We start from the raw sequence: 16,806 nt of genomic DNA on the forward strand, positions 1-16,806 counted from the left end.
AACCGTACGCCGAAAGTAGAAAAAGAAATATAGAACCGAAAATACGACATTATTCATGACGAATATGATTTTTTTAAATACATTTTTTTTTATTAAAAATTATTATTTTAAGCCGATGTGGCCATGGACGGCGGACGTGAGAAGGGAAAACAGCTGTTCGGCGTGCGCGCACGGTCGCGGCAGCCTGACCGACCGCCCGTCGGTCCACGTCCCGTCCGACGTCGCGGAACGGTGATAACGAGTTTGGCGGAAAGACGGCTGCGAGGGAGCGAGACGACGGAGGCCCGAGCGAGAGAAACCACCGCCGCCGTGCGTGAGAGAGAGAGAAGGCCGCCAGAGGCACTGGTCGGGCTCCTCCCACTCCTCCGCAGCTCTTTTGTCACACTATAACTATTACAATATTATACACGCCACACGCGCGCACCAACTACGATACACACACACACACGCGCATACCTACGTACCAACAAGCACACAGACACACGCACACACACGCACACACGGACACCTCACACGCACACGACGAGAAGACGAGTCGACAAATTATAATCAACACACAATCAACATGGCCGCTATGCGCCTCGCTGGATGGACGACTGGACAATGACCACCGTCGCCGCCGCCACACGTTTCCCCGTCGCGTCGTCGTCGCCGTCTTCCGTGTCCTGTTGACAGGCACCGCTGCGTGTCCGTGATCCGTCTGCCGCCGCCACTCGGCCACTGCTGCTGCTGCTATCGCCGCCGCCGCCGCCGCCGTCACCACCACCATCACTATCACAATCACCAACATCACCACCACCAGAGCAGCTCCGCACTACGGTTTGGGTGTATTAGATGATCGACGAGCGATGGAACTGAGGGTTGGCAATAAATACCGGCTAGGACGGAAGATCGGTAGCGGTTCGTTTGGCGATATCTACCTCGGTGAGTACTTCCGTTGTGGTCCGCACCAACACAGAAGACACAAGCCGTATAAACTCTCTGTTGTCTCGTGCAGTCGACCCGGTAGTCTATGACCCTTGTTTCATCTCCTACGATCTCTCTTTCCTGTGATCGTCTACTACCTTCGACATCACTTTTCTTGCTACATAGTCCGTCCACTACTCTTGTTAATAGTCAACTGTCTAACGCTCATCCAATCCTTAATGACTTATCGAGTTACAAATTATTTAATATTTATTCATACTTTAGATCACAGAGTCTAACATAAATTTAACACCTATTGTCATTGATTTTTTCATACTCTGGTCTATTATAGCCTATCCATATCTTTTTTTATATTGAATTCTTTGTTATTTGAAATCCACTGATTTTTAACTGTAAATAAGATTCTGTGTCCATATGGTTTGTAATTTTCCTTTGTGATAACTATTTTTGACTTATTGTCTTTTAATTAAGGTAATACCTACTGTTATGCCTCTACATTTTTGGTTTCATGATTTCTTTTTCTCCCTTTCTACCTAATTAGTAATAATCAACAAGTTTGATATTGGATTTATTTAACAATACCTTTTATAAAACAGTATAAAAGAATCCCAATAAAAAATATGAGTTGATAAAAACATGTTACATAGGTAGGTATATTTTATTATTTAATGTTAAATATGTTTTTGATTGTTTAGAAGATGATTTAATTTAATTTGATATGCTATTAAATTGATCACTTATACCAACAATTATTATAATAATATAATAAATAATATTGTTTAGAAAATAATTTATTGCATTAATAATTGTAAATAAAAAACAAAACGATCTTTAAAAAAAAATTAGTAAAAACAGAAGTTAAGAAATGTAGATTCTTGATATCTGCTTAATGTGTATCTTTTCATTTTTATTATATGATCAAATCTAAAACTTTATAAATAATAAACTTACTCTAGCTCCTTGATATTATACTAATTAAATATCACTTTCTTATATGACATAGTTTTACTAAAAAAATGATTTGATTTTGATAATTCAACACCTGCAATACCTAATTACAACAAAATAATTTTTGTTAAAATAATTATGTCTAATAATTTTCATTATTTAGACTTAAACACGAGTAAAATTATAAAAATACATTTTTGGGTTTATATAATAAAAAAATAAAATGTTAACAATCACCCTATCAATCACCTATAATTGATCATTTATTATTCATATGGGTAACATATTTTAGAAAACATGTTTTTAGACACTTATTCCATCTTTCTCTTAAATTATCAACAAAATATAATAACCAATATTTAATTAAAATCCAATATTAAGATATATCATGAATACATTTGTACAACATTTACACTGTGTATTTGTTTTAACTTCTCACGACTATTTTGATTTTTTTTTTTTGTAGGTACAAATATTTCTACAGGAGAAGAAGTAGCCATTAAATTAGAATGTATAAAAACGCGACACCCCCAATTGCACATAGAATCCAAAATTTACAAAATGCTTTCAAGAGCACGTAAGTTACTACATTAATTTTTTTTTAAATGTCAGTATATTGTTATTTTTAACGTCTATTTTTATTTTAGCTGGTATACCTATAATAAAATGGTGCGGTTCCGAAGGAGATTACAATGTTATGGTAATGGAATTACTAGGTCCGTCATTAGAGGATCTTTTCAATTTTTGTTCCAGAAGGTTTTCAATAAAAACTGTGCTACTTTTAGCTGACCAATTGGTAATTATTTTACGACTTAAATAAAATTATGGTATAAAAAAACGTTTTAAAAATATATTTATTGTCATAGATTATTTTTATTTTTAATATACTTAATAGGTACATTGATTGCTATTGTGTTTTTTACAACAATAATAATAGTAAATCTTCAATTAATTTTTTTTACGTTTCTTATTAATTTTTTCTTTTATTAATATATTTTGTCTATAATCTATATCAAACATTAAGTGCTATTAAACACGCCACTTATTTATATTTAATCACATTTCCGCATACTTTTTTTTTTTTAAATACAATCAGTTTTCATCTTTACATCCATTGTTTATCTAATCTAACTTGAATGTAGTATTGTTTATTTTTATTGAAAATAAGCATTTATAACTATTTAATTTTAAAAAAAAAAGTTACAATTATATCTTGACATTAAAATTATTTTTATTTTTTCTTGAACATTAATTATTTTGCAATGTACTTATATTTAAATAAAAATAATTTTGTTTTCATTTTTTAGCTGGATAGAATAGAGTATATACATAGTAAAAACTTCATACACAGGGATATCAAGCCAGATAATTTTCTAATGGGTTTGGGTAAACGTGGCAATTTGGTGTACATAATAGATTTTGGTCTTGCAAAGAAATATTGCGACAGCCGAACCAATGAACATATAATGTATCGAGAGAACAAAAATCTCACTGGAACTGCACGATATGCTTCCATAAATACCCATTTAGGAATAGGTAATTAATTTGTGATTAGATGAATTATATTTTTTATTAATATTTTCTTAAATATTTAGAACAAAGTCGAAGAGATGATTTAGAGTCTCTTGGTTATGTATTAATGTACTTCAATCGTGGTTCTTTACCATGGCAAGGTTTGAAAGCAGTTACTAAACGACAAAAATATGAACGTATCAGTGAAAAAAAAATTGTTACTTCATTTGAAGATTTGTGCAAAGGATATCCAAGTAAAATAAACAAAAATATCTTCATAATAAATAATATCCTTATTAATCATAAATTATTATTCTAGATGAATTTTTAACATACTTGCTATATTGTCGTGCTTTGAGATTCACAGAAAAACCAGATTTTACTTATTTAAGACAATTATTTAGACAGTTGTTCCATCGTCAAGGGTTTACATACGACTATATTTTCGATTGGAATATGTTGAAATTTGTAAGTATACTTTTTTGATTTTTTCATATCAAATAATATATTGTATTGTATATCATTATTTATGGAGTTACCTAGTAGAAACATAAATATTGTATTATTGAATTAAACTTGTGAATAAAATAATTCCTACTGCTTGTTTAGGATTCCATACATAAGTTGTTATACCTGCACATGCTGTCTTCGCCTTACTAATACATAACATTGTAAATTTTAAGTTAAGAAGAATCTGTTTTATTCTATTATTTTTATATAAGTTTTAAAAGACTTATTATCAAATTTAAAGATAACATTATATAGGGACTCGTTTAGGATATTTTTTATTTTTAAAACTTTCATTATTTACCCCAAAATTGTAATATCAAAAAGTATATGTGTAGCCCCAGATAATATACTTCCCTTAGAAGAATAACTAAATAAAATGGATTATTATGAATGTAAATTGTAGTGTGGTATGTGTTGGTAATGTGAAGATTCGACATATTTTTTAAAATATTTAATAGTAGAATCTCAATACTTTTATTTAAGCAATAATATGTTTGATTGTCAATATTATTTTAGGGAGCAAATGGTGCTCGATACAGTGGATCAGATGATCAAAAAAATGCCTCGCATCAAGATAGCAGACGTGCAATGCAAGACAGTAGCTCTCCTTCAACTAACGTCCAACCACTAAATAGTCGCGCTCAAGCTGACCAGAGTGGGATAAAGAATTTTTTATCCAAAGTTCCTCTGGTACCAATGGATAATTGTTCAGGTAAATGTCTAGTATAATAAATAAAAATAATAATTTTCTATTCATAGATTATAGTAACCTTATTTATTTAATTAAATGGTAATTACTGATTACTAATAATTAATAAACTAAATATTATAATATTATATTATATATCTAATAAACCAGTATTATTTGTTTAAATTATATTAGGCGGTGGTGTTATTCAACCATTACCAACAAGATTGCGTTACAGTGCTGATCCTGGGTCAGCGCGACCAGTGAGAACTCAAACTCGAAGCTCAGCAATGGCAACATCTGAATCGCCGTCTGTTACTCAACCTTTGCAAACCAAGTCAGTATCTGTGACCAGACGCAATCGCCATCAAACTTAATTCTAACAAATCCCTAAAAATGTTTTTCTCGTAACACCAGCTAACCTAATATTTTTTTCCCAACTACCATTTTCTAAAAGAAATATTAATTTTTCATTTTTTTATACACTAAAATAATAAATATTAACTATGCCAGTTTTTAAAACGGCTTCATTGTTGCATTTATTTTCACAATTTTGCACCTAAAATTGGAATATGCATTAGAGCTGTTTATTTTATTTTTTGGCATAAGTTTCTATACTTAAGATATCTTAATAATTATCAAAAATGTTTAAGCAATAGGAGAGCGTTTCTCTTGTGACTCAATTTGAATTAATTTTTCTGGTGTGCTTGTGTACATGTAGAATTATCCATTATCAATGCATGCCTCACATTACTAAAATAATTGTATTAACAATGTTTATGGCTAAAACTTTTCAAGTATTCTTGTATAAATAAAATATATTAATATTACTACTTTATCTCTTATGTAATTTTGGTGGGAGTATGTAGTAACTAAAATGTTTGAATTAAATCTCAGCTCTTTAATATTCTACTTTTCTTCTTTTTCTTTTTTTTTAAGATTGTTGACTTGAACATAAAATGGTTTTGTACATAAAATAATTATGTATCATACAGCTAATAACTATTTAGAATATGATACTCTTTGTAATTTTAAAGGAGTTGCAAAATTGATTTTAACTTAATTTAAGAAATATATGTATTATTGATTTTTACTTTTTTTAACATGTGTTGCTGCCCATAGCTTTCATGTCCTACCTTACACATATTAATACTTCAAAGTCGAGAATTTATGTAAGAACTTTTCTTTTCTTTGTTTTGGAAGTGTCTCCGGTTCAATGATACCACCTGCGTGAGTCCCAATATGGGTCAAAGCACCGGATAGAACGCCAATCATGCACCAGCATAAATAAACTATTGCGTTTGAAATTATGTAAATAGCCTAGCCTATTTTTTTTTAATTTTATTATTATTTTTAGTTATTTTTGGTTAAGATATACTTAAGTATTTTTTATGTAATTCAAATAAAATAAAAATTCATTAATTACAATTTAACAAACGTTTTAGAAAGAAGTTCGGAGAAAAATTATTAGATAAAAATTAATATTTAACCCAAAAAATAATATGGGCAATATAAAAATATTTTAAATAATGTTCTAAACTTTTACAAAATATATTTATAGTATATTATATAGTTATGGGCTGGATTCATTTCTATAAATATGTACTATAGAAACAAATATTATATGTTTTATTTTAATGTAAATCATTGTATCCCTCATTAATTTTTATAATAAAATAGAAAATTATTAATATTAATAATCAAATATTTTAAGTTCTTTTTGCTGTTTTATTATTTCATTTTATGGATTAAAATCTTTTTATTGATGCCCTTTAAATTATAATTTGTTTTTATCGGCACTGTCAAATAATGCAAAATTTAGCTACAATAATTTTCCATTGTTACACATAATTATGGGATTTGATTTGGATAGGATTCATTCAATGAAATTTTTTTACACTGTATTTAATTTCTCGCTTTGCATAGTTCTATATTTATTTATAGCATATCTCAATTGTGATGTTGTATATGAGTGAATTGTACAAACCAACTGAAAGTCCCTTTATTATATATATATATATATATAAAAAAAATAATCGTTTTTTACTGAACAAAATATTATATAATTTTTTTTCAAAAAAAAATTAAAAAAAACTAATAATTTGACGTCTTACCTATCTTGTTTATTAATAAATTATACCAAACCCCGTAGGAAGTTAATTACATTATATTTCATATGAATATGAAAGTTCTTACTACCAATAATACAATACCATTATGTCAGTATTAAATGTCTTTCAATATTAAATCTCTTATCGACTGATATTTCGTGTTAGTTACATATAATTGTAAAATGGACCAATTAAATGTATCATTTATTGAAACCAAGATTATCTTTTTGATTGGATATAATTCTTGTATAAATCAATGACCGAAATCTATGTTTATATTCTTGATTACTTATTACATTATTGAATGTATAAATTTCATCAAACAATACAAATAAGTAGTCTATATATAAATAGCTCTTTATAGACAATAATCCACACCCTCCGCCTCTTTCATTTGAAATTGAAAATGTGAAGCATTTAATTTGTTCAATAACAATCAAGATTCAAGGTCTTAAATCTATTTGTTCCATGCTTTTTTAAAAATGACGAATTAATAATTTTTATCTTAAATTGAAAAAAACAAAAACTCGTATTAAATCTACATAAACTGAAGACGTACCATATGATTTTATAATATATCAGTTTGCTTTATTATATACTCTGGTTATTAACTGCGCTGATTTATACAATACAATTTTTAATAATATTTGCGCTTTGACATATTGTATTATTTTAACTGTGGCCATTTGACTTGTTAAATGCCAGTATCTATCCAGTTTGGTCTTCAGGGAATTCTCGGTACACCGGACAAAAGAAAAAATATAAATATATTAATGATTTTATGTTTGACTTGCAATTTGTATAATAATGCTTTCCGTGATATCCTCGTTGAATTTATATACTCGTTGTGGTTATATATTATGCATTTTTGTTTTTTTTTTTTTTTTTTGTGGGAACTATTTGGTGTCTATATACTAGTTTAATCCGTCTTTTTTTTTTTACCTCAACATGTATCTAGTAGATGGCGGAGATGTCCTATTATCATAGTCGGCAATTTTACAACTTAATAAAAGATTAAATTAAAATGTTAGTCAATTATATTTTAAAATAAGTACATTATCAATGTACGAAACAATAAGATCATCGTACCTTGAGACATCGTGTCCGCACACTCGACTAGTTCTTATGACATAACCACAACTTTGTTATTCAAACCATTAAAAAACCTTTGTGATGTTAAAATGTTTAAACGATCAATCTTTGTATAATATTTAATATAACATATTTTAGTTATTTTTATATAATACATTTTTGGACAGTTTGATTAGAATTTACATTGTCAGAAAACTATTAGAAAACTCATCACATTATTTTATTATTAAGTTTATACTAGAATTCTAAAGAATAGAAAACACAAATGTTGCATTTTTTTCTATTGTAAACAATTAATTTTTTCAAATTTCTATGTATAATTTTTTAATTAATATTTAATTATAATGTAATATTGAGGTTTGTTGGTTAAGTTCTCATTTGCCAGATTTGTTTTGTAATATAAAATACAAATTATACTGTCATTTTGTAATATAAACTTGTCTATATAATACATGAATAATATGTTTATTGTTTTAATTTTTAATTCTGAAAATATTATTTGAGTTTTACATTTTAAAAGTTTGACCTATTTTTCAATATTGTATTACACAATAACATACAAAGGTTTCCAATGCGAAGTTTTTTTTCCTGGTTTTTTTATGCCTTGTTACGTTGCGGAAATATTCGTGTTGCATACTACGCTTAAATTAATTATATTAATAAATATTAATTTTCGGATATCATTTTCATTGATCCGTCAACACAAACTTGCGTTTTCTTCAGAAAACCGACTTAAAACAAAAAGAGCGATGAACGTATAAAGTGATAAAAAATGATTTAACATTAATAATAAGACTTATTCCTCGACGCCTATAGAAATCCTATGACACTTCCACCTTCCGCACGCATATTATATTTATTGTTACTTTTTATGATATCATCAGCTATTCAGGTTATTTTGAAAAGAAAAATAAGTAACTGCGTTACGATTTGTGCCGTGTGCACGAATTCATTCGTCATGTAAAATAATTTATAATATTATATATATTCATTAAATACATTATAATTTATTTAAACATATTATTTATGTTTCGTAATGTAAAAATCCATTATAGAAAGACAAAAATACAAAATGTGATAAATTCAGAATTTATTTCTTTTATTGTTTTAATGCTTTATCGTGCATATATGAATTGTCGGTATATAAGTGTACACAAATATACTTATAATCGAATCAAATGGAGTAACTATCTGGGCCAGAAAAATTTCATCCTGGAAGAGAACAAAGATATTTCGGTACCTACTAAGCTCAGATATTAAATACGGAACAGAGTCAACGAAGAGTTTCTGGAGAAGGATAATTCCATGTCAAAAACCAAATCTAGTCTAGCCCAATAATATTTGTGAGTGATGATATCAAATTATTATAGAAATTGTAGGACACATAAATCATCATCACTGTTTTGTATGAATAATAATGGGTATAGTTCAACTGCAATTTTTTTTCTCATTAACAAAACATTCGTACTGTCATAGACTTATAGCTAGGTAGTAGGTACCAATATAGGCTATAATGTTAAATATTAAGACGGAAAAGCACACCCACATGTGTTGTCTCTATCTTACATAAATATACTGATATACAACGTAATAAATTTGCGATCACCCGAATTCATTTCATGTTGTTAGCTTTAATATTCAAGTGAATTTATCCATAATTAAGCTTAAAGGTAAAAATATTTATTATTTATGACATCTCATAGTATTTTATACATATAACCTATTATGTGTAGTCATATTTATTCATGTTCCTCAATCGCCATGAATGGTCAGTCTTTAAACTGAGTTAACAGGAAAAACGCTTTAAACGAATTTCATTAATTTATTGAACAAGGCTGTTTTTGTTATTTATATATAATTATATTATATTAATGTATTTTATTATTTAATACAATAGCTTTGAAATAATTTTTAGAAAAAACTATAGAGTTTATACATAAACAAATAAAAATGGAGTTGGTGTTGAGTGAATAACGACTGCAGAACCAAACTATGCCTATATTTATATACTACCTATATTAGCATTGCAAGTTTAGGCATAAATGTTACCAATTTATCATATATTTTTAAATATAGACACATAACATAATAACATCACATGATAAAAAAATACAACAATAATGTAGGTATACTTAAATATGTTATCAACTAGTCAATAAATATAATTTAATAAATGGCATAATACCTTTATACCTATGTCGAATGCTGCAGATGAAAAAAAAACTATATTTTTTTCTAATATTTCTAGTATACAAAAGAATATTGTTCGGTTGAATATTGTACCAAACTACCAAATATTTATATTACTCTAAGGCGGTTCAAATCCTTATATCGGCTCAGTAGGTACGTCGTATAAAAAATAAAAACTCAAAGAAACAAGCGTATTATCGTTACGTTCGTTCTCAGTTATATTATTATCGTTGGTTATTCTTTGTACTACGATTGGTTATTCTGTTATTCAATATTGTTTTCAAAACCAGTCGAATGAATGGAATATATACGGCCTATAGGTATATATCATATATGCATAATAGAATATAGAAAGAAACAATGAAATCACGAACCCGTCACTGTCACGTTTAATCCTTAGTATTAAATTAGCCAACAGGGTTCTTATATAGAAATTTAGATTTAAAATTTTCGTATTCGATGTAGCTACTCATTGGTACTTACCTACAACATCTGCGATATGCAAATGTATAGATATTTTATCTATTTATACTAGGCTTATTTATTACCTATATTGTTTACTTAGACTTCGATATATATATTAGGTATACTGCTGGTATATAAAGCTAAATCAGTATATCACCGAATAATATATGAATGAAACCTAACCTAACCTAATTTCATTTATTCTATAGCTATATTAATATATAATATATAATATGTATTATATTATTAATGAACTGTGTTATTTATAAATTATTAAATTATGTACAATCGTGAATCGATACAGAAATGTTCATTTGGCATTTTGACAATCTGTAATATGTTAAGATAGGTGCCTGGTGTTTAATATACTATTTATCTATAACAAAATTTATCAAAATTACAGTAGGTATCTTAGATTGACTTACAAATTACAAAATTACAAATTTATATGCAAAACGTTAAAACACAAACAAAATAATATTATGACGTATCTCGTATATTTTAATGTTATGATTAATAATTATTAATACTAATATGTGTAATGTACTTATTGGCTTGTGCACACATAATTTATTGCGCATATTATATTATTGACTAATAGCAGTAAAAAAATAGGTAACAACAATGCGTACCTATTGCGTTATAAAATATAAAAATATGAGTACCTTTACAATTTATTTTAAAGTACCTTGGTAAACTCTTTATTATAGATTCTACTTCTATGCTTAGAAATAAATAGGTGATATTATTACGAGTGCAGTACGTATGTAAGCTCTTCCGATAATAAATAATAAAAAACAATATATTATTTTTTATGTACCTATACATAAAAGTATAAGACTTGTAGTATAATTTATAATAAATTATTTTATTAAATTCATCCATTCTTTTTAAAATTCAAAATTTAAATATATAGTTACCTGTGAATTTTATTTTAAAATCAGTAGAAATTTAATAACAAATTGTTTAAAATCTAACATTGGCATCCTATCTATACTTATAGGTATTAATTATCAGTATTTTCTGTCCACACTATACCAATTTTATTTATATTTATATCATCTATAAATTAAAATCACTTTATAAACCCGCATTAATTGTAGGTAAAAATATATAATTTAAAAAAAACCAAAAATTCGTGACTATTGTCAATCATTATATTTATACAAAATAAAATTAGGTATGTTAGGTTATAACGTAATATTTTTTCAAAAAAAAAAAAATTACGTTGGTATAAAACTAAAAAGACGTCTTGTTTTACATTTTATATTTTTAGCTTATTTGTATGTGTTAATTTTATTAGGTTAATAAATTATAGTTAAGCACTTAATTAGAATATATATAGTCAAGTAAATTTAAGTTTCATTCACTTTTCAAGTGTATTATTTATAAAAGCTAAAATCCGACAAGGTCCACCGGTACCTCCTATAATTTTGATTGGCTGCATAATAAGTTTAAATCCTTTTGATGGTAATGTCGTACCATTTAGAGCTACGTTTTCAAGATTATATATGTTAGCTTTAGATAGTATTTTGTGCACATCAAATGACGTTGAACTGCCTGCATCAACACTCGGGCTATCTACTCCTACGCCAAATACTTTTTTAGAATCGACAATCCATTGTGCTGCTTCTTTAGATAATCCTGGAAAACTTAAAAAAAAAAAATGATGTACTTAACACTTAGGAAAATTAATAACACACTTTAAATTTAAATTTACACCTAAATTCATATAATTAATGAACGCAATAAATAGTAATATATAATATTTATAAATTATAAACTTGTATTATGCCAAACGTGAAAATAAATCATATACGAACATTACATTTTAATATTTTATACAACTACACCATTTTAATTTTGTATGATATTATTATTTATTACCTTAATAATGAACGTTGTGTATCGTTATTATAGTATAATTGACGATTGCCAAACTTATGAGCCCAACCAAAATTGACTAATATCACAGAGCGGTGTGGAAGTGGATCATTGTCGTGTTCCCATTTTTTCAAATGATCGACTGTAAGTAAAAATTCGCCATTTCCATTGACTTGATGACTGACATTAAGATGCACACCTATTCAATTATATTTAAAATTAAGTTATGACTGTTATGACTTATGATGGGTACATTTAAAAAAAATATTGTTAGTATTACAAAATTATTTAAACATATATGTTTACTGTTTACTATAATAATAGTAACTGGTATTTCTCGGTTATTCCGACTACCACGAGTCTCGATCCTGTTATCTTGACTACCTCCTCATAAGGGTTACAACCAACATGACTTAGTCATTTATATAATTAATATATAATTTATATTATAGTATAACTTTTATTATCAAATAACCGCGACTACCTTTCTTTATACAACATAGTTTAAAAAAATGAATTCATGCCCTATGTCAATGTTATAATTACTTCCTTAATATCATAGGCGAAAATCGGGAGGGGGCTTGCGGGGACTAAGCCCCCAAATTTAAGGTACAGCTGCTTTTGTACTGTAATGCATATATTACTCAGCCCCCCACCCCCCAGTAATTTCATCAAATTTCCGCTTATGCCCAATATCACATATTCACATCTATAAATGTAATAATTGAATTACTTTATTTTTATTTAATAATAAATTCTGTTTTCGTGAATAAGGAATTAAAATCATTAACATATAAATAATTCAACTGGAAAGATTTTTAAAAATGAAGAGATAGGTGATCCTGAGATTACTAGACTTTTTTGTGCAGGCTACAAGAAAATTAAACTTTGTAGTTTATACTCATAGCTGTAAATAGTAATCATAGCAATTGAAATTAATTTGAATAGTTATAAAATTATAAATACAAACCAACTAGGTATGAGTTTTTATTTTATATTTTTAACAACCTTTTACATTAAGGTTAAAGTCAGTTTAACGTCATTTAAATGGCAGTAACAAGGTTTTTACTCATAACTCATATTTTTTTATCATATTATACTTACAGTTTTTCCAAAGTATGTATTATGTGAATGTTAAAAACTCAAACTACTCGCATTCAGCAAAAACTCAGTTTAACCAATTAAAAAAAAAAAAAAAAATAGTACCTGAAGATCTACAAATGACGTTTTTCGAAAATGTAAATCTTTTTTGAATACCTACTTATTTTTTAATCGAACATTATTGGATTATTTTGTATGGATTTTTAAATATTTTTAAGTTATAGAGATAAATTTTGTTTAAACTAACCTTCAACTATCATGCGTTCCAAAGGAATATCATTTAATTTCCATCCGTCTTGATAAAAGTGATAAGGTGCATCTAAATGAGTACCGCAATGTTCAGATACTGAAAAGCTCTGTGTTGAATACCATTTAGGATTAACGCCTCTCTGTACTCCAAATATTTCGAACCGTTGTGTCGGATTCCAACAGGTAGTAGATTGATTTAGATAACCATGACATAAATCAATCACGATACTGTTAGCTTTCCTTATCAATAAAATTACCAATATTACGTTCCACCCATAAAAATACATCATGTACCTATTTAGTACCTATTTACCAAAAAAAAAAATTAATCACTTGAATTATTAATAATTATCATATTTACGAGCAAGTAGTAGAAATGATCTATAGCTAATGTAAGTTAGTAACTATGTACTCTTTGCCCTCGCGCCATGACGACTTATATTATAAATATAGGTATACGAAATGTGTAAATAAAGTAAGAAGACTGATAGCGTAGCTGCTGTAGCTTGTTATCTGGCAGCACTAATGGCTTTCCTTTCGAAAAATGTTTTATATACATATAATGTGCCTTAAATATAAAGTACGAGTTTAAAATTATCTACAAGATAACCGTGTAGATAACCTTGGTTAGGTCACATATTGGTCTGTGGTGATTATTTTCGTTTATTTTTGGTACGTACTAATATAATAAGTAACAACAATTTCGAGTAACGATGTGCTATTCGATTTTGTTTCAAACTTGGACAAAGTGTGACAGAAACTTTTCAAAAGCTTCAAAAAGTATATGGAAAAAGTATACTTTCAAGTGACAAGGTTTTAACATGGTTTAAGGCATTTTCAGAAAGCAGAGAGTTGATTAACAATGATAAACATCGCAGTGGAAAACTTTCAACTTTTCAACCAAAAATATTCCCTGGCCCCTCAGGCCTCAACCCCCCTATTCACCCGTCTTGAGCCCTTGTGACTTTTTTATCTTTCCAAGAATAAAAATTCATCATAAAAGACGAAATTTTGGGACACTAGAAAATAGTTTAGGAACCATTACAATTAAACTAACCTTGTCAAGCAGACTAAAAAAAATCAATATTTATAAACCATTTGGTGAAGTTTTGCAGTTTCTATAATAGGTATAATCCACACTGTAAAGAAAGAGTGAGGTGTAAATGTGTAATCTTGCCGTTTTTTTTAAAGAAAAATGATATTTGGAAGAAATTTCTATAACTCTGCCAAAGTGTATTTTATGAATATATATTCAAAATTTTAAAATATGGTATAAATGACTACCAATAGCTCATAGAGCAAATCTTCAACCAGTAAAGTAAGACATATTATTAGTTAGTATATAATATATTATGTAAAAAATTATAGCCACACGTTTTTCCGTCGTCTAATATTAAATATCAAGAATTTAAAACGAATTTTATTATAAAGGTACTTACAATTTATATGCCTTAATTTTAGAGTTTAAGATGTATTTTGTATACAGGTATTTATTTAAAATATTTTACTAAAATACCAGTTTTCAAGCTTATAAAGTAATGACTAGTTAGTTTAAGACGCGGCTAGGCGTATTCACTAACTACCTATACATATATTATATTGTATACGTAAAATATTATATTTCTATAATCTATAAAATATATAGAGTCTTCGCTCAAGTCTTATCGTTTAATTATTGTTATATTTATAAATCTACCAGAAATATAAGCAAATAATAGATTACAATTGGCACAGACTGTGATCTTCTAAATAATCTAAATCTAAATTATAGCACTGCACTACTTTTAAAAATTTAAAAGAGATACTTACCTACAACCCGTGAAAAAGGTCATTTCGTAAACATTAAAAAAGAAGCCTTCAAAATAATAGCATCACATTCTAACAAAAAAAAAAACTGAAATTAACACATTAAATGTGGCAACTTACTTTCAAGTTTCAACCAACCGAGGTTGAATTAATTTACACTATTCTAAACATCAAAATATCCTAATATTTTGTGTGGATAAATTCATAAGATCAAAAAAAATTAAATCTATTCATAACAATTATATAAGATAGATACATCATTGATAAAACAGTAACTTTATTCACCTACCAAGCATGTGTAGAATCTATATAGATGCGTTTACAATCATTAAAATAATTATGATTCGTGTAAAAATTATACACTAAAATGTATATTATGTTTATTAACATAATATATAGTATTAAGTAATCGTTTCATCAACAAATCGTGAAATTTAGAATAATTTAGTAGTCATTTGGCTACTTGTTAAATGGTTACTTATTATTTTTAAAGTATGATAAACAAAATCTGCAGTTTACCTAAAAGTACCTATACTGGTTACTGGACACCTTTACTACCATTATAATTTATAAGCTTTAAAATTAAAAAGCACACTGCTCATCGTTTGAAAAAAAACCTATTATATAGGTAGTCGTTTAGACTACTAATTATGTATTTATATAATGTATTGTATTATATATTTAAAATTGACACGTGCTTATTATGCTTCGCTATCTATACTATCCTCTCTCCACTCTTCAGTTACAATAAGAATATAGAACCTATAAAAAATAAATTTATATACGAATATTTTAGAGACTATTGAAGATTATTTTCAAAACGAATTATCTATGCGTATGATATATCTAAATGCTTAAATTATTTATAAACTGAATTGTAATAAATATTTAATGTTTGTTATGCCTACGTCATGAAATTACTTTCGCTATGACTAAAACATAAGTACAAATACTACAATATATACCTACATGAATGAAACTTAGTATTTGTATTCTTTAGATCTGTATATATAAACAAGTTATAAAGGCTATGCTATACTGCTATAGTATGTATTATTAATAATAAATACAAGGACAATAAATATTATATATTTAGAAATGTATAATACGACTACATAATAGTATGTGTGTATAAAGTATTATACTATATTATATAGGCGTATAGTTTAATGTTTATGTTTTGAAATATTATAACTTACTTATTAATACAATTGATGCCGGATGACGCCGATGTACAAACTTATAGTTGAGTGTTGTCAGTTACAGTAGTAGACTATAATAGTTGGTTGTGAATTGTGAAATTAGATTTGAAATTAATGATAA

General features: G+C 27.5%; 2 protein-coding genes across 6 annotated transcripts; one reads left to right on the top strand and one right to left on the bottom strand.

Moving 5' to 3' along the window:
• Positions 1 to 280: 280 nt before the first annotated feature.
• Positions 281 to 7,638, top strand: LOC114124927 (casein kinase I-like). Of its 3 annotated transcripts, none has more exons than XM_027988379.2 (9): positions 281 to 924; positions 2,342 to 2,452; positions 2,523 to 2,671; positions 3,183 to 3,411; positions 3,471 to 3,641; positions 3,707 to 3,855; positions 4,414 to 4,609; positions 4,781 to 4,922; positions 5,708 to 7,638. In XM_027988379.2, exons 1-9 carry the CDS (start codon positions 849 to 851, stop codon positions 5,733 to 5,735), a joined length of 1,251 nt encoding a protein of 416 aa, XP_027844180.1. In that variant the 5' UTR covers positions 281 to 848; the 3' UTR covers positions 5,736 to 7,638. The 3 variants fall into 3 exon arrangements, with proteins under 3 accessions (XP_027844180.1, XP_027844178.1, XP_027844179.1); XM_027988378.2 differs by having other exon boundaries at positions 283 to 924; positions 5,789 to 7,638; XM_027988377.2 differs by lacking the exon at positions 5,708 to 7,638 and having other exon boundaries at positions 282 to 924; positions 4,781 to 5,678.
• A 3,939-nt stretch (positions 7,639 to 11,577) lies between these two features.
• LOC114124933 (isatin hydrolase-like) lies at positions 11,578 to 14,189 on the bottom strand. Of its 3 annotated transcripts, none has more exons than XM_050199418.1 (4): positions 14,043 to 14,189; positions 13,676 to 13,982; positions 12,331 to 12,526; positions 11,578 to 12,095 (listed from the first exon to the last, which is right to left on the bottom strand). In XM_050199418.1, exons 2-4 carry the CDS (start codon positions 13,965 to 13,967, stop codon positions 11,810 to 11,812), a joined length of 774 nt encoding a protein of 257 aa, XP_050055375.1. In that variant the 5' UTR covers positions 13,968 to 13,982; positions 14,043 to 14,189; the 3' UTR covers positions 11,578 to 11,809. The 3 variants fall into 3 exon arrangements, with proteins under 3 accessions (XP_050055375.1, XP_050055374.1, XP_027844186.2); XM_050199417.1 differs by having other exon boundaries at positions 14,039 to 14,182; XM_027988385.2 differs by having other exon boundaries at positions 13,676 to 14,181.
• Between the last annotated feature and the right edge of the window lie 2,617 nt (positions 14,190 to 16,806).

Source organism: Aphis gossypii, chromosome 2 (genome assembly GCF_020184175.1).
Source record: "Aphis gossypii isolate Hap1 chromosome 2, ASM2018417v2, whole genome shotgun sequence".
Lineage (NCBI taxonomy): Eukaryota > Metazoa > Arthropoda > Insecta > Hemiptera > Aphididae > Aphis > Aphis gossypii.

Excerpts from the sequence above, each read along its gene's own strand:
- LOC114124927 (XM_027988377.2), top strand. The coding sequence starts at position 849 with ATGGAACTGAGGGTTGGCAATAAATACCGGCTAGGACGGAAGATCGGT. Across the intron at positions 925-2,341 it reads GTTTGGCGATATCTACCTCG|GTACAAATATTTCTACAGGA; the intron begins GTGAGTACTTCC and ends TTTTTTTTGTAG. Across the intron at positions 2,453-2,522 it reads CAAAATGCTTTCAAGAGCAC|CTGGTATACCTATAATAAAA; the intron begins GTAAGTTACTAC and ends TTTTTATTTTAG.
- LOC114124933 (XM_050199418.1), bottom strand. The coding sequence starts at position 13,967 with ATGATGTATTTTTATGGGTGGAACGTAATATTGGTAATTTTATTGATA. Across the intron at positions 12,527-13,675 it reads GGAACGCATGATAGTTGAAG|GTGTGCATCTTAATGTCAGT; the intron begins GTTAGTTTAAAC and ends ATAATTGAATAG. Across the intron at positions 12,096-12,330 it reads ACACAACGTTCATTATTAAG|TTTTCCAGGATTATCTAAAG; the intron begins GTAATAAATAAT and ends TTTTTTTTTAAG.